The 17911-nt window shown below is 49.4% G+C and overlaps 1 protein-coding gene across 1 annotated transcript in view; it reads right to left on the reverse strand.

The window, feature by feature from the left end:
* Window positions 1-4914: 4914 nt before the first annotated feature.
* Window positions 4915-17911, reverse strand: part of IFT43 (intraflagellar transport 43) — a 73221-nt gene continuing 60224 nt past the window's right edge. Inside the window, exons 6-9 of the mRNA XM_019733705.2 lie at window positions 6264-6336; window positions 5910-5985; window positions 5358-5420; window positions 4915-5196 (exon numbers count right to left, since the gene is read on the reverse strand). Of these exons, the coding sequence (XP_019589264.1) occupies window positions 5077-5196; window positions 5358-5420; window positions 5910-5985; window positions 6264-6336 (332 nt within the window). The 3' untranslated portion in view covers window positions 4915-5076. The remainder of the gene's footprint in view (window positions 5197-5357; window positions 5421-5909; window positions 5986-6263; window positions 6337-17911) is intronic.

The following is a 17911-nucleotide window of genomic DNA, read 5'->3' on the forward strand; positions in this document are numbered from 1 at the left end:
AGAGGAAAGGAAGAGGGGAATCAGGAGAATGTGGCTCCTATAAATGATCTTTGAAAAACTTACCTAAAGGAGATAAGAAAAAATTAAGTACGTAATCCTATACCTTAAGGCATTGAAACAAAATAAACCAACAAACTAAACCAACAAACAAATAGAACTGATGCCTGGAAAACAGTTTGGCAGTTTCTTAAACATTAAACATAAACACAGCATATGACCCAGCAATTTCACTCCTAGGAATCTACCTACGAGACATGAAAACATATGTTCACATAAAGACATGTAGTGCGTGACCACAGGGGCGCCATTCATCATGGCCCCAACATGGAAAGTCAGAAGTCCATCAGCTAGTGAATAAACAAAATGCAGTACGTATCCATACAGTGAAACATCATTTGGCAAAGGACAAACTACTGACACATGCTACAACATGGATGGACCTTGAAAACATGCGACGTGAAAGCCACCAGGCTCCAAAGACCACATATCATATGAATCCATTGATATGAATTTTCCAGAAACAACAAATTTAGAGTCAGAAAGCAGGTCGGTAGTTGCCGAGGGCTGGGAGTGGGAGTGGGGAGTAACTGTAAATGGACACAGGGAACTTTGCAGGGCGATGAAAATGTTCCAAAACAGGATTATAGTGATGGTTACAGAACTCCATAAATGTACTCAGATCACTCACTGTGCACTTTCAGTGAGTGGGTCCATTTTAAGGCATGCAAATTATACCTCAATCAAGTTGTTACAAAAACAAAACAAAAAATTCTTAGTGCCAAACCATTCTATCCAGAGCTGAGAAATGATGCATGAGGGGAAATGAAGGTGGTATCCCCTAGCAAAACACCGGTGTTGTGGCAATAAAATATCCAGTGTGACTTTTCCTCTGTTCATCATCCGATCCCATCCAGTTCTAAAATCTAACAGCAGTCAGCTTTTACTGGGTATCACGATCCTAAGAGGACAGTATGAATATTACCCCTGCTTTACAGATGAGAAAACAGGATCAGAAAGGGAAAGCAGCTCGCTCAAGAACACACAGCTACTAAGTGGCAGAGCTGGTACTAGAACCCAGGCCTGCCTGATTCCGGAATCTGTGTCCTTTGCCACTGCTTCCTACGCCTCCCTCTACCCTCTTCCCCGCTGACTCTCTGGCCTCTAGCAGAAGAGCAGAGCACTGCTTGGTCAAGTGGAGTGAGATGCTACGCTGCCATATGTTGCTGCAGCAAACGCCACCTTTCATTCAGGTCTCCAGCGCCGCTGCTCCCTGGGGCCTCCCCAACCACTAAGCGAGAAAAGCCTTGACGCAATGTGAGCAGCACATTTTGGTGAAGCAACACTCAACAGGCCCAGCAGCAGTTTCCGTCCAGAGCACGTAGTTCCAAAAGCTTATCTGGAGTGTCCTGGGGTTTAGCGAAGATGAGCTAACCATCAGCGGTAGAGACGACCTCACATTTAGCCACAGGCCTGCCCGATGAACTGCTTGCTTGAGCTTTTCATCGGAGCTGCAGGTTTCCAGGGAGCGTCCCCTGCTGGGGCCTTACAATGCCACCTTGTCTGCCCGGCACACTGGCGCACCCCAGCCTGGTGGGGAGCTGGGGGCAGCCTCCTTGCCCCCGGTGCCCGGCAGACAGAGCTCATTGTTCCCCTCTCCGTCCATGTAGCGTTAACATTCATTTCCTCCCAGCCCAGGCACGAAAAGGCTGTGGAGCCGTTTGGGGAATGTTTTCCAAGGCTGCCTGGCAAGCACGAGGAGGCCTGCGAGTACATGTGTCCCTGGAGGGAGCGGAACCCACATGCCCAAGGTCTTTTCTGTGACAAGCCCAGACCTGAGACACAACCAGACAGGGCATGTCCTCTCCCCTGTCCCCTCCATCCCGGGCACACTGGCCTCCTGCTGCTACTCAGACAAGCCAGGTGCACGGCCTCCTGCTGGCCTGGACAGATATCGTTCTCAGTCCTTGGAACACTGCTCCCCAGGTGCCCATCTTGCTTCTTCTTTCACCTCTTCCAGGTCTTTGCTCAAATGTCACCTTTTCAGGGAGGCCTCCACTGACCACTCCACTGAAAATTGCAAACCCCAACCCAGCACTCCCTTCCCTGTTCTGCTTCATTTTTCTCCATAGCACCTTTTCCCTTCTGACATATTAGTAGTTTCCTTATTTGTCCATTTCCACCCCCAGGTGTAAGTGCTCGGAAGAAAGGGAGTTTGGCTTGTCTAGCTCTCTCTCTGCCATGCCTAGAACACAGCCCGGCACATACTAAGTAGCAATCAATATGTTATGAAGGAACAAACTGCCCCACCAGGCCCCGGCTTATGAATAGCAGCTCTGCAGCGACCACCCAGTGCAAAGACACCATGGGAGATTTTGTCAGAGACCAGCTGGGACTTCTCAAGCCTGCTCAGAGGTGATACGAGCCAGTCTAGGAGAAACTGGTCAACACACCACACGAAGGAGGCAACAGCATCAAGACCCATCCACGCCTCCCCCACGCGTCTGCACAAAACCACATTGTGGGTACCTGTAGATGCTCGTCCTGTGCTGCCATACCTCGTGGGTCATCTTCTTGGGAGGCCCGCTGAAGTCTAGGTGGGAGACACTGCTGGTTGGAACATAAGGAAGGTATCTCAGAAATCGGGTAAGAACTGGGTGGACATAGGTTCTGGAACAACCCATCACTGACCAGGAACTCTGAAGAGATGATGCTCAAATGCATAGTAAAGAATGGAGAGCCCAGACAGGGCATGACCCGGGCACAGACAGGTGACATGGCCACACGTGGTCTGAACCTGCCGCTTGTCCAGGATTAGCTCACGTAACTTAGCACTGTCCCTCTCCTAGGTCCACTGGCTTCATCCCCACTTCCCTGGGGATAGGACTCTTGAGCTCAGCCACGTTGAGGGGCTTCTTCACATCCAGGCCTGACAGAAGCCCTCTGCCCTGTGGTCACTCCATAGAAAGAATGGATGCCTGGTCGGGGGTGGAGGGGTGGCAGGCCTCTTCTCCCAGCGCACTGCTAATTCTGCCCATTATAAACCACATTCCTTTCCCAAGCTGAAGGCAGCAGAGGGGGAACAAAACCATAGGGGTTAAAAGCACAGTGGCGTCAGTTAATTTGGTTTTGAATTCCAGCTTTGCCACGAAGCTGGATCATCTTAGGTAATCTCTTTACCTCTCTGAGCCTTGGTTTTCCAAGCAGTAAAATGGGATAATGACAGTATCTGCTTCATTGGGTGGTTGTGAGGCTTAAGCAGATGATTCATATGTGCAAGCCCAGTGCCTGGCACGTGGTGAGCGCTCAATGCACGTTAGACACTTTTGCTGCTGCTGTTATAGAATAAAGGGAGGGAGCAAGTCAACCCCTACCCACGTGCTCCGGCTAGCTGAGACCTCCAAGGTTATCAGAGTCCTGAGGCAGGTGAATCGGCCAGTAATTAAGGTACTAGAAATAAGCCTCTCCTTTGGGTTTCAGAAAGATGCACGCTCAAGAAAAACCAGCTTGGATGGAAACTTCTCAGTGACCATGGGAATTATTCCAAAGAGGGGCTTTTTGGGCTAAAAGTGTGACTCTGGAAAAGGAGGAGAAGGGACCCCAAAGCCACTAAATCCCTGAGTTTATAATTAGCAGACAAGCATTTTCTGTGCCTGCTCTGGAGCCCGCTTGGCTCACTGGGGAAGGGCACTGTAGTCATACAAAAATAACCCCCCAGTGGGTTTTTGAAGTATTGAGCCTCTTTGTTTTTCTGAATTTTAATGAAGGGCTTTCCAGGCAGGATAAGAGTAGTACTTGCACGCGCCATGGCCCCATGGCCAGGACTGGACTTAGTTGGCTGCTGCCAGCCTGCATGGGCCTGATCCAAAGAGGTACCCAGGAGAGGCGGGCAGGGAGATGACATCTCTGTCCTCAGATGAGATGTCTTGGGGAGAAAGAGAAAAACAAAAACAAAACATGTCTCTGTTTAGAAAAAGGGCTGGGGGTCGGGGGGGTGGCAGCCAGTTAGCTCAGTTGGTTAGAGCGCGGTTCAATCCCCACATGGGCCACTGTGAGCTGCGCCCTCCACAACTAGATTGAAACAACTACTTGACTTGGAGCTGACGGGTCCTGGAAAAACACACTTAAAATAAAAAAAAAATTTTTTTAGACTTAAAAAAAAAAAAAAGAAAGCAAAAAGGCTGGGCTCTGCTCCAGACCTTGGCGCACTTTGGAAACAGGCAGTGATGCTGCTTGGGGAGCAATGGAGACAAGCAGCTGGGTTTCTGAAGGTCATGGGGAGGCCCAGGCTCCCAAAGAGAGTGTTTCTGTGGGATTCTCAGGGCTGCCAAGCTGCCCCCTGCTAATGAGAACCAGAAACGAGGCTCTTGAAACCTGTGTCAGAAGGGAACCATGCTCAGAAGGGGGTCCCAGGAGTGGGATGCAGGAAGGGGAGAGAGGGGAGCGCTCTCAGAAGGGCCACCAAACCCTGCCGTGAGGGTTGGGTCACCTTATCGCACCCACTTCTCACTGTCTCCGCAGCTCAGCTGCCTGAAAGCACAAAGGAGACAGCGCAGTTTCACTAACGTAACTGAACGTCCACAGTAAGACAGGTGTCCCAACAGGCCCTCCCCTGGGCCCCGGGAGGCAGCCACTTGCAACCTCCCATATCCCTGCGTCTAGGTGCTTACAGGTAGATGCTCCAGGGAACCGCCGTGGCCTCTGTGGACGGAACAGCTTCCAGGAGGAGCGCCATTCTTTCTCTCTCTGAATCTAGCTTTCCCTCATGCTTTTCCGCAATGGGGAAGAGTTCCCATCAGATTGTTTAAAAGCTGCTTCCTTAACTCTTGATGAATCTTTCCAAGAGGGCACTGGAAAGAAATGGAAGAGATGGCCACAGAAGAAAGCAATTTACTACAACTGAATGATTCGATGTGGTCTACTGAAAACAAATCTTTTTTATTAAAAAATATTCCATATAAAAATTCTAAGCTGCTTGCAAGCTTCTTTATTGTTAGGCTTATTGCATTTTGTGAAGTTCAAAGCGGAGGGGACTCTGTGCGGGGGGAGTGGTCTGTTGTTCCCCAGGTGTGCTGTTCCTCAGGTGTGTGCAGACTGTCCCACGGGATCCTCCTTCTCTGTCTGCAGCAGGTCCCACTCAGTGAGGAGCTCTGAGGACACCTCCGTGTACAGACGGTCCCAGTCCCAGCTGATGTCATCCTGGCAAGAGACGTACCACTGGGTAGGACAAAGGAAGCCTTTCCCTGCAATCACAGCCCACTTCCCACACCCACTGGCCGGGGAGGTAGAGGTCAGCCTGGGGGCCCAACTGGTTATAGGAACGACAGGACTGAGAGTAAGGAGCTGCTGCTGCTACGTACTTCTCGAACTTCGTGTTCTGGTGCGAGGACTTTGGTGAGCAGTTTAAGGTCGATCTCTCCATCCTGTGAATGCAAAAACAGAAACAAAAAAAGGCTGTGTACCTCCGGGGCCTTCAGACAACTACCTCCCGCAAAGTGAGGGGGACCAGGTTGTGTGTGGTAGAACTTCCCAAACCCAGACCTGCAGGAATGCCTTAGGAAAGAGTAACAATGTGAGTGGACCACATGGTCACTGAGAATTGAGGGCACGCTATGACATCCTGCACGCCGGGCATTCTTTGGGGGAAGGCCAACACCAGGAGGGCAGGGCATGACAGCAATGCGTCTCTCGGACAAGCATATCTAATGACACCAAGTGGACAGCCATGGAAGCAGGGGGAGCCTGCACTGGAAAATGCTGGAATATACTAAGTCCGGATACGCTGTAACGCCTCCAGCGAAGGGACCGCTGCCAGGCAGCCACAGAGACGCAGGGAGGAGCTGTCCATGGCTTTGGGGGAGCTGAGACACCCCCGGGGGCCTGCGCCTCTATGCAGAGGCCGTTCTACTCACCAAGGTCTGAAAGGCTGCGTACTTCATGAGGTCATTGTCCAGGTCGCGGTAGGTCATCACCCGGTTTACCTGGACGCTGTAGGAAAGAGAGACACTGTGAGGAGGAACCACAGGCAGACCAAGTTCCAGGAGGGCCGCTGGGCCACCATCTTCACTGCACCACTAGTAGCTGGGAAGGACCAAAATGGGTCCTTTATTAGAAAATGTCTAATACACTGGGAACCCTGGGATGGAGCCTGTCACCAGAAACATCTGGATTTGCACTGGGGGGCAGTACCACTAGAGATGGCATTTGGGGTGTATTAATTCATATGTTCCCTGCCTCCCGCTAACTTCATACCTCATTTAACGTACCTGGGAGGGGCTGCCACCTGCAAAACAAAGTCTTCTTCCTGTACTTCTTCCAGATCGGGAATAACGGGGATATCTGCAATGAGAGGCGGCAGCAGAACTGTCAGCCACACACACGGGGACCCTGCCTGCTTCTCCATTTATTACTTATCACCTTTAATGCGCCAGCAGGTTGGGGGTAGAATGGACACTCAGACACAGTCTCTGGCCTCCAGGGGCCCCCAGTCTAGGGCTAAGGTACTGAACCAGACGTGCACATTAGAATCAAAGGTAGAATTTCAACAATTCTTAAACCCCAGACTTTACCCCAGAACCTACTAGATTAGAACCTCCTGGGTAGGGCTCAGGCATCTGTATTTTACCTAAGATGTCTTCGGTGATCCTGACATACACTCCAGGTTAGGAGCCATTGGAGTGGATCTCCAAGGCGAAATGTAAAGAAATGAGAAGATAGAGCCAGACAGTATTTGGGGAAATGTTTACATTATAGGGGAGAAAAGAAGAGGAACCGATGCAGGAGCCTGGCACCACCAGAGACAGAGGTACTGAGAAAGTGCAGTGTCATCTGGCGGGTGCCATATGGGCGCACGTCCTCGTGACCAAGGTCCACCAGTGCATTAGCTCGTCGTAGTCTTTTCAAGCGTCACAGTCGTCATGGCGCCGAGCCTGCATCAGAACGACATCTGACACCTAAGGATATGAGCTGGCTCCCCAGCAGTGCATGTGAGATCAGGCCCTCCATCTGCCAGATCTAATATAAAAACAGGACTGATTCTAAAGACGACGCTTCTCTTGCTAGCGCTCAGAGATTTTTCTTCTCTGAACTCTCCATGTGAGACAGACATACAGACACATGAGGAGACCCGAAGCCGTTTCTTTCATCAATTTAACAAAGTCATCCAAACAGAGAAACAGATAGCCCATCACTCAATTATGGCAACTCGCTTAAGGTACAAAAATAGTCCACCTTCTCATGGGGACAACCTAACACTCTACAGAAGTATTTCCTTCTCCATACGAGTATCACCAACTAGTAGAAGGGTTTTCTTTATTTTAACCAGTCTGCACAGAGTAAAAATAAAGATAAGGCAGGAAAAAAGTGGGCTGAGACAGTCCCGGAATTCCCAAACCAATTGCAAATATTAAAAGGAGGAAAAATCCCAGAGAGGAGAGAAAAGTGAAGAACTGCTTCATTTCTGCTTCCATAGATGGAATTTAATTTTATTTTTAAAAGAGATGCAGAATTATTCCAAGAACCGTTGGAAGACCCTTGCCACCTTCAGGCTGTTTGCTATTTGGACTTTGCAACTGCTGTAGTCCAGCTAAGCCCGAATATATGAGTCAGTTCCAAGCCCGGTGTCTTTATTATTGCTTCTGACTATGGGGTTACAGATGCTGTATCTGGAAAAAGAGAGAGGAAGTGTGCAAGGGAGACACAGAAAATAAGACACAGAGAGGAAAGACAGGTGGAGAAAGAGAGTGATTAAAGGAAAGAATGGAGATAAAAATAAAAGAAATGGCTGATAGGGAAAATAAAGACACACACACCACCCCCAAAATGATGAACCACATTTACCAGGTCCTATATCTAGAAAGAAGCTATTCGGAGCTTAGATTGTATCTCTCTACCTGCTAAAGAATCAGAGATGGGAATCTCTAAGATTCTATTTCTTATGCTAATGGAAATTTAGCTTTCTTGTTCACTCTCTCCCTGCATGAGTAGCGCAGTCCATGGTGAGGGCTGCTGCTGACAGCGCCATCCTAGGGCCCAGGTGAGCGGGGCTCCAGGCTGCTGAGAGTGCACAGACCCTGCAGCGGGGCAGGGAGGAAGCTGGCTGTGCCATGCGCCATCAGTAGTGTGACAGTTTTGGAGTGAACCAGTTAGCTGCTCCTGGCTCTCCTCGGGTGTGGGGTCCAGCCTGAAATGAATATTCAGAAGTTGGTAAGAAAATGCCCCCTGCTGAGATTAGGGCTCAGGACTGGGTCTCCCCCAAGTCTCCTTTCCCTCCACAGCGCTAGCAGTTGGGTCCTGTCAATTCTGCCCAGCTTCTCCCAGCTCTGAGGAACAGCACTGCTGCCCAATGTCCACTCTGACTCCCTATGGGCGTCTCTCTTCGTCCCCATTCCGCTCCTCCAAATGTGCACAAAGGAGCGTGGGCCCGGCCCATCTGTGACAGATCAGAGGGCAGCCCCAGCGTTGGCAAAGGGGCCTCTCAGAGTGGCACTGGTGGGGCTGGCCACACAGTGGGATTTCTCTCTAATTGGAAGCCTGGTGCCCAACAGAACCTGGTGAACCGCCTGAGTGGGACAGAGCCAGCGATGACAGCCAGGCCAAGGCAAGCTGCAACATTCCGGTGCAGTGACAGCTTGAGCCATCACGGCAGCGACAGGGCATCCAACTCCCGGCCCCCAGTGGAACAGGTGGCCATGGAGCAGGTTGTGGGCAAACTTCAAAGAACTTCACAATTTTACAGTTTCTGATTTATAATCACAGACAAGTACTTGCTCATGTGTACATAGTATGTTCTTGGGAATTTTGTTTTTTTTTTCTCTCCTTCCCTCCCTCTCCCCGCCTCCCCCCCACACACACACTGAGAACAAATCTAGAAAAAGAAAATGGACTTGAGAAATCCACTTCTTTACTAAATTACCTACGTAGAATGATCTAACACTGCCTGCAATCAGCACAGCTACTTGACCTGTGAGTCTGGACCAGTGACGCAGCCTGGTTCAGGGTATCAAGTTCAACGTTTAAAAGCACACAATTTTGAGAGACAATAACAAGAACACAGCAGTGTGCTCTTGTACTATTAAAAAGCTACCACTATTTTAAAAAGTTTAATAATGATATTCACTTTATTCTTATTTTCTTCTATGCGGCTAATAAGAAAAAGAACATTAACAGAAACAGTGAGTAAGTTAAGTATATGGGGAGGACGCCTATCCAGTGGTTAGAAACACAGGCTCTGAGGCAGGATGGCCTCCCTTGAATCCTGGCTCCCCACGTACTAGCTATGAGACTTTATCCTCTCTGGGCCTCAGTTTCTTCTTCTGTAAAACTAGTATAATTGTACCCACCTCATCCAGTTGTTGGAAGTATTAAATGCAATAATCGTTATAAAATACTAAGTGCTATGCTCAGTACATAATAAACATTCTGTAACTATTCATATTCATCTATCAGATATAATATTGAGCATGGAGACAAGCCATAGGCTCTTCCTTTTCTCATTTACTCCTGCCCATTTTCCAGATGAGAACACTGAGGCTCAGTAAGATAAAGCAGCTCTCTGCCACGGGCTGCTGAGTGCTGCTGCAGGCTGTTGAGTGCTGCCGCCATGAGCAGCCAGTGGCCAGCATGAGTGGCCAGCAGCCAGAATGGGCTGCCATAGGCTGCTGCTGTGTGCTGCCGTGGGCTACCGTGTGCTGCCATGAGTGGCCGGTGGCCAGCGTGAGCGGCCGGCGGTCAGCGTGAGTGGCCGGCAGCCGGCGAGAGCTGCTGTGAGTGGCTGACCAGTGACCGACTGCCTCAGCCGGGGGTAACGCAAGGCTCATAATACCAGCATGGGCCAGGGAGCTGTGTCCTACACAACTAGATGGAGAAGCAATGGCTTGAACTGGAGGAGGCGGGGGAGGCGGAAGAAGGGGATAAAAAAAAATTAAGCAGCTCTCACGAGGAGAAGACCACTAACGATGAACAGAGCCAGGCTTCCAACTCAGTCCGCTTGTAGCCCCGAGCTCGTCCGCAGCCCACCCACACTTCTCCTGCGAAAGTCCAATGCCCTGAGATGCCTCCTGATGGAGGCGTGAGACAACTGCCTCCAGTTGAACAGCTTTCACTCGGCCTAAGACACAATGTCCTCCGTTCTTGGGTATTTCCCTTGATTCTCATAACCAAAAACAAGCTGTCTCTCCGACGCCTTATGCCCTGACTCGCTCCTTCCCGATACAAGGCCAAATGGAGCTGAATGAAAAGAATGTACCCCTGCCACCCACGTCTCAACAAAGTAGCCCCCTGGAGAAAGAGGTGGCTGGGCACCCTGTACAGCCACAGAAAAGGGGAAGTGAGGCAAAAGGGTTCACCATGGGGAGTGGGCGCCCTCATCCTTTACCTCAGTTCTGGCGGCAGGTAGCACCATCCCCACGCAGCTCGCCACCCCACCCCACGCAGCTCGCCGCCCCCACGCAGATCATCTGCTCTCTCTCCCAGCTCCTACACTTTAAACAGGCTCTCCTTGGTCTCTGCACTTGTCCCTGCCTCTCCTGTCAGCCGTCTCACATGTTCAACTTGCTTGTCTGTCCCACGTGTTGCCTCGTTCCCCACATCACGGGGAAACTGCATTTGTTTGCCTGTTCGTTCATTCATTCATTCATTCGTTCACTCACTCAAGGAATACTGACTGAACACCTACTACGTGAAAGGTACCCTGCTAAGCAGTGCCAGTAACAACAGCAAATAAAACAGACATGGGCCCTGTCTTCATGGGGCACCAGTGCAGTGGGGGACAGGAAACACAAACACATTCAAATACATTCTGTGAGGGAAGCTAACCGGATTCTGTGACTGCAAGTAACAGGGAGACCTAATTGTCTTGCGTTTTGAAGGTAAAAGTATTATCATATGTGGTAATAAATTCAAACACTACAGAAAAGTTTAAATTTTCCTTTCCTTAGATGAGCCCCAATTGTCTCCCTAGAGGTAATCGCTATTAACAACTTCTTGTATATACTTACTGGAAAGAATTTATGCAGACCACAGTACATACGTCCTTTAAAAAATGTGTGCAAATGCGATCACTTTACCTACATCTTGTTCCGCAACTTCCTTTTACCCTTCCTGATAATATACTGATACATCTTACTTTTTTAAGTGACCACCTAGTATTCTATTGAACAGATGCTCCACAGTGCACTTAATCCAGCCCAAGAAGAATCTAATTTAGAATTCTGGGGGGTGGGGTGAGGATTTAGGGAGGCTCCCTGAGTTAAAAACAATGCAGCTGAAAGCTGACCGATAAATAGAATTCAACCCGGCAGGGTCAAATGCCAAGGCGCTATGAGGTGAGAAGTATCTTGCAACACCGCAGAAACTGCAGGAAGGCGGGTGGGATTCCCCTGTGGGGCCCAGGGGAGAGTGGCACAGGGTGAGACAGGCGAGGGTGCCTGGTGCCAGCTGAGGAAGGGTCTGCATCAACCAGCCAGGAAACACGGACCGGGCACCTGTTATAAGCAAGACCCTTCTGAGGCACATTAGGGGAAAACCAAGATGGACTTAGCATGGCAAAGTTGCGAAGTGTGTGTGTGGGGGTGGGGGTGGGGGGGTGGAGCTATACATAAAAAATAAAAATGAGCAAAAATGGGAAATGCACAGCTCTTCCTTCGTGAATCATCTTGGAATCCAACAGGCAGAATTCGGAGCTTCCTACTTCATCTTTCCGTGACTCTATTCAAGGCCACAGGGTAGACCTCACTACCTTGCAGTTGGTACAGTACGTGAAATTGGCCCTAGGCCTGCCCCCTGGATGGGGAACTAGCTCAGGGCAAAGACCACATCCCGGTCACTTCTGCATTCCCAAGGACTTACAAACTAAAGGGCAACTGAACAGAACTGAATCAATAAATGCCCCTCAAATCTAAAAGTCACACACATACCGTGTTTCCCCCGAAAATAAGCCCCAGTTAAGATCGTGAGCCAGATGGATGCTTTTAGTACGTTATGACGATGTTCCAGAAGATGACATGACTGTATTTGAATAAACGTAGATTGTTGTACATGAAAAAATAAGACATCCCCTGAAAATACACCCGAATGCGTCTTTTGGAGCAAAAATTAATATAAGACCGGGTCTTATTTTCGGGGAAACACGATAAGAACAATGCCAATCTTCTACATATCGTTCCAACTAGAGTAGAAATGTTACTGAATCCTCAAGTTGCCTCAGTAAGATTCGTTTCACAAGAACCACCAAGCAATCCTTGGCTACATAATGAATTTGATAACATCCTAGCAAAGGCTTTGTCCCACTTGAGCTGCTCCCGCTGGGAAGGGCCTGTGCACATACAAGAAATGATGGCTGGGTGGGGCAAAGTTACAGAGGAAGAGTCACTCAAATTGGGTCCACATGTGCTTCCATCCCGGGGCTGAGTCACACTGCTCTTCACCAACCTCCGCATGTTTCTTCCTTCTTAGATCTCTAGTTTGTCCCGCTGTGTAATCTACTTTCTGGGAGCCCCCAGTAAAGGCCTGTTAATGCACAGCAATGGCAGTAAGAACTTACCTCAAAGAAAAAGATTATTGCCAAATTGGCAACTCATGATGATACCAGAACACTGGTCTTTCAACACAGATCTACCCAACAAACAACCACATGAAACTACAGAAATAAATGAGAGGTGCTTAAATAAATAAGAGAAATAAATAGTAGGTCCATGTGGGAACACCAGTAGGGTCACTTACAACTGGTTTCAGAGATGTGAGAAGCCACCATTGCCCTGGAATCCATTCATTACGGATAATACCATCACACTGTACACAAAATGCTTACCTACTCAGCCAAGTCCCAGAGGGTTGCTTTCAGCCCCTGTGGCCTGACAGGAGCCTGCCTGCCTCTTCCTAGGAAGCTGGCCCCAGCTCTCTGCGATGCATTTTGTGAGAGCCTGCATTCAAATCTAGCTGGCGTTTGCCAGTTTGGGCACAACTAGAACAGAAAAATGATTCCTCAGACTGGACTCAGCCTGAAATGAGTATACCCTGGGCAGGACATGGCTCTTCACCTGGAGTATCGATCTCAGTCCTACAGGAAGAACAAAGGGGACATCCCAATATGGCCCATGGGTCCCAGAGGGAGCCCCTCCCTCTTCTCTGGGTCCCTTTAGGCTCTTGTCTTTGCTGATTTTCTTGGTTGGGTCTTTCTGAATGGAATTGCCGGGTCATGTGCAGATTTCCAGAGAGCTACATAAAGATTGTTCTCTGGTCCACCACTCTCTCACCGTGACACCTTAGTCAGTAATACAAGTGGTTGGCCTATCTTGTCGGGTTCCTCGGGGCGCTTCCTGATGACATGGTCCCTCTCACGTCATCCACTAACTGAACTCCCGACGGCAAAGGCCCTGCCTGGTGACACATAAGCCTTCCCAGAGCTGCCTTCCCACTCAGTGCCCCAGCCACTGCAGAGCACCCACAGGCCATCAAGGGCTCACATCCGTCATTCATAGCCAGGTTCAATACCCAATCCACATGAAAGAGATCTGGACATCCTGCTTGAGGACACCCCAAGAAGAGCAGTCCAGATAACCCCTAATTCTGGCCCAAAGTCAACAGATCTCAGCGGAGCTCATAAGCAAAAGGCAACAAAGTCCACCATTTTAGGAGATGGCAACGAAACAAGAGATCATTATAATTTTTCTGTGCAGCTGCAAAACTTTGTTTTACTGAATGCCGTTACCTTCTGCATCACGTATGGGGAATTTTAAACAGGCAAATGGAAGAAGGTCTGATTGAAGATGAAGTTAAGTGAAAGAAATTGGTCTCATTTAGCACATGACAGGATTCATCTGTGTTCCCAAGTCCACTGAGGTGGCATCATGGGCGTTTCATATTCATGAGCTGCGGCGACACTGTGTCCCCTCATTTACAAAGAGCCGTGTTCAGCAAATTCCGTCCCCGTGGACACTCCGTGCATTTCATGGTCTTGTCAGAGAGACATCAAACGCTCCAGTAACCAAATACCAGAAAATGGCTTTAATTAGTGGATCTCAATCGTATAAATAATTTTTTTTCTAAGTGAAAAAATGGAGAATTTTTTTAAAGGGAGAAGAAAAGGGGAAAGCAGTAGGCAACAGGCTTCAAACACGCGAAGGAACAAGGGAAAGAGATGGTCTCAGAGGAGCTCCCTACTGAGCCTGGGCCCAGCGCCGTCGCTCCCCTGCTCTCCCGGAGTCAAGGTTCGAGGGGCAAAAACCTGCCTGCAGGTCCCTGGCAGGTCCGCTTTATGAAGACTTATGCTTTGTGATTTCATCTGATTCAAGCTGGGTCTGGCCTTTACTTGTTACTGGCAGGGGAGGAGAGAGGCGACAAACATGGAAGAAAACAGTCTGAAAACTGTGCTGGGGGCTGGAGAGCTGTGCTGCAAAGGCTAAGAAACAGCACTGACCACGAGCAAGGCGCACCGCCCGAGATGCGGTGGGGTGAGTCTGCTCGGGAGCGGTGCACGAGCAGGTCCCTGAGGAGGTGTGTGACTGAGACAGGAAGAAAAGATGCCCTGTCCTCAGGGGCCAACTGCGGGGGGAGGGGTTCCATAGGCTGAAATGCCTCCTTGCTGCTGCCAAACCGAATCTCTCCTAACGCTGACGGGGAGAGATCACAGACCCTAAGATCAAAATAGTTGATTGTTCCTCACGGCTCCCAAGTTGTGGCGACTCTCCTGGCTGATGAAGGGCTGGAGAGGAAAGTTTGGGCTGACTCGAGTTTCTGAGGCGAGCCAGGGCTCAGCCCAGTGTGGTGCTGGCTGGTTTGTGAGCAGAGAAGGGGTCTCACGAAGGGTGGCGGCTCGGCTCGTGGTAGGTATATTGTATGTCATGGCATGTGAAAGCCTGACCTCATGGTATTACCCACAGAGCGATGTTAGCACATTTGTGACGGAGCCTTGCATGTGCCACCCCAGAATGAGATTTCCCCACCACCCCAAGTCCACCGAGTGCTGGGTAAGAATCTGTCATGGCCACGCAAAGGGTCGTCACCTAGGAGGGAGCCTTTCAGGAAGTTCAAAGGCCGTGCTCACGAGAGACAAGCACAGCCCAACAAGCGTTCTTTCTCTTCAGCCCAGTGTCACCTGCCGGGGTGACCGCTAGGGAACACAGTGTCACTGGGTCCCTACAGTTGAAGGAAACAAAGAACAATGACTAGGAACGCTCTTCCCCACTCCAGCAGCTCCCAGAGCTTCGTGGTGGTTCCAGCTTTCATCTATCGAGATACGTTAAGGACGAGGAGGGGTAAAGGACTTTAAAAATGACGAGGAATGAAGCGGCTGGAAGGAACGGAAAGTGAGCAGCTCTCTACTCTCTTCAATAGGGCCCACGATGAGTGACACGGTATTAATGTGACAGAAAACACCAGTAGGAGGATGTTAGAAACCAGGCATATCTGATTCTATTTCATCCTCTTCGTGTTACACTCAAAAAAACAAGACAAACTACACTGCTTTTATTCTAAATCCTTAGTTTTGTATTTTCCTTATATATATTTATTAAAAAAATGCTACTTTGATCGGTGCCACCCGTGACACCCCCACACACGGAACGCTTCTGAGCCGTTCTCTCCGTGCAAGGCCACTGCTGGTGACAGCCAGCTGGTTTTGATCACAGCCATCCCGAATCGGATTTTCATAAGATAGATGAGGAGTCTTACTGCTGCTCTCTCTCTTATCAGATGAGAAACAGGGGGGGAGGGGGAGGCTGGGTCCTGAGGGAGCTGCGCAACAATCAAAGGCTGCGTGGCTCTTTCTCTGTCCCTCCGCTGCTGCAATTTTCAAAGGCGTTTGCCTCGGGCACTTTTAAATGATGGTGTCTCAATTCTGTAATCATCTTTCAAGAGCTTTCTCTTAAAGGGTCTTTTAGGTAAACCTAGTCTGTCAACCACACTTATGGACTTAGGAATCACATTCCTAATGTGTCCTGGGTGTGTGTGTGTGTGTGTGTGTGTGTGTGTGTGTGTGGAGAGAGTACACACACACACACACACACACACACACACACACACTGAACATCTGTGAATTTTTAGAAAGCTGGTAGAACCTAAAGCTACAAAGGAAGACCCACCATCTAGCCATATCAGGTTCATCTCTTGCTAGGGGAAGAGGGTCCCCTCTCCTTCTCCCCTAGATCTCTGCTCTACCTAGGTTTTGCTGTCTCAGGTCCTTCTTTGGGAACTAATTTCCATGTGTGATGTGTCAGAGGAAGATTTCTCCAGCTGAGGGCTAAATGATGTGCTAAGCCCAACCTCAGATGCACAACCACGCCTGTCCCTTCCCAGCTCACCTAAGCGATATCTGGCCGTCAGTCTTCCAGCTGAGTAATGCACCATGGCCATTCCATCTGGGAGAACACACACCGTCACCAGTCATCCCAGGCCACCAAGACTGGGCTTGGTCACCAAGACTGTTTGGAGCACCTCTATCTCTCTGCCTTTTCTCATTGCAGAAAACATTATGGCTCTTTATACAGACTCCATCTTTTGAAACAGACATTGTAGAACATCGAGCCTCTTTTTCTTTCTAGTGAAATGAAAACCTCAGTGGCCTAAAGTCTCGCTGGGCATGGTTCTCATCAGTATAGGCCTGTCTGCATTTACGTCTTCTCACCTCCTCTCATGCCTCATTCATCCACTCCCTTCACAACTGTGTGGAGAAGTATCCAGGCCTCTCCCGGAAGCTGGAACACTGCTTGCAGTCACATCTAGGACAGTCTCACAAAACTCAATGGGCTTATTTTTGTCCTATCCTGATCCTGTCTTCTGTATTCAACCAGGACAGAATCCAAGGAGTTCCAGAATCGATACCGTGATCTCTATAATGAGTTCAGGGTGAGTCAGCTCTCTTTGACTTTCGTCAGTGCTTAATGTTGGATGATTTATCATTAATCACCCTCCCCAAACAGACCAGAGCGCGGCAGCCTGCTGTCGGAGCTCTCTCTCTCCGTGTTCCTGGAGGAACGTTAATGCAACCGCTTCATTTACAACATGCAGGCAAGCGTGCCACGAGGCTTTCGTTTGCATTCTTCGCAGTCTACCTCTTCAGACAGAGATATGCAAGAAAGCTGTTCACATGAACACAGAAAATGGAGTCCCAGAGAGGTCGCTGTCAGCCGTGTTTCAGGCAGAAACGTGCGTGATGGTAAGTTTGGAAAGCCTGGTGTGACTGAGAGATTTCAACGCACCGCTAAGGGCATCCAGCCCTCTGTCCCAGCTCTGCCAACGGAGCAGGCGGTCTGGCCAAGACTCTGGGATGTGCCTAACCCAAGGTAAGGTCAAGGATGACTGAGTTCTCTCCGGAGGACCCAGCACAGGCACAAGAATTCATTACCTAAAAGCAGCCTCACTGGAGGTGATAGAAAAGGAAGCACAACAAGAGAGAGGGGAGCGGTCAAACCTGCTGATTCCACTTCACGTCACAGCTTAAAAACCTGGTCTCTGGCTCTTCTCTGCTCAGCCCGGGTGTTGTTCTAGACAAGGGTTCACAGTGAGAGGTTCAGCAGGGCTGAGGACACGGACCAGTAGGAAAATCTGAGGATCGGGACAGGAGAGCAAAACGTAACAGGGTGCTGCAAAAATGAGTGGGCACAGGCCTTCCGCAACAAGCAGGGCCGAGAAACGAACGTACCACTTTCAACAGCAGAGAGGAAGGCAGGGAGAGCACAGTGAATAGTCACAGAGGCCACGTCTGAATTCCAGCCACTCCGCTTACTGCAGCAGCTCCCTTGTACTGGCTCGTAAGAACCAAAGGCTGAAGTTTTAGGAATTTTGCATGCAGGTTGTTAAACATTATTAAAAATTAAATCATATACCCTTATCATTAGATCAGTTATATGAAAAACAAAGGTAATACTCAAAACTCACATCCTAAATGTTACTATATTTTACTTTATCTGTGCTCTTG

Source organism: Rhinolophus sinicus, linkage group LG03 (genome assembly GCF_036562045.2).
Source record: "Rhinolophus sinicus isolate RSC01 linkage group LG03, ASM3656204v1, whole genome shotgun sequence".
Lineage (NCBI taxonomy): Eukaryota > Metazoa > Chordata > Mammalia > Chiroptera > Rhinolophidae > Rhinolophus > Rhinolophus sinicus.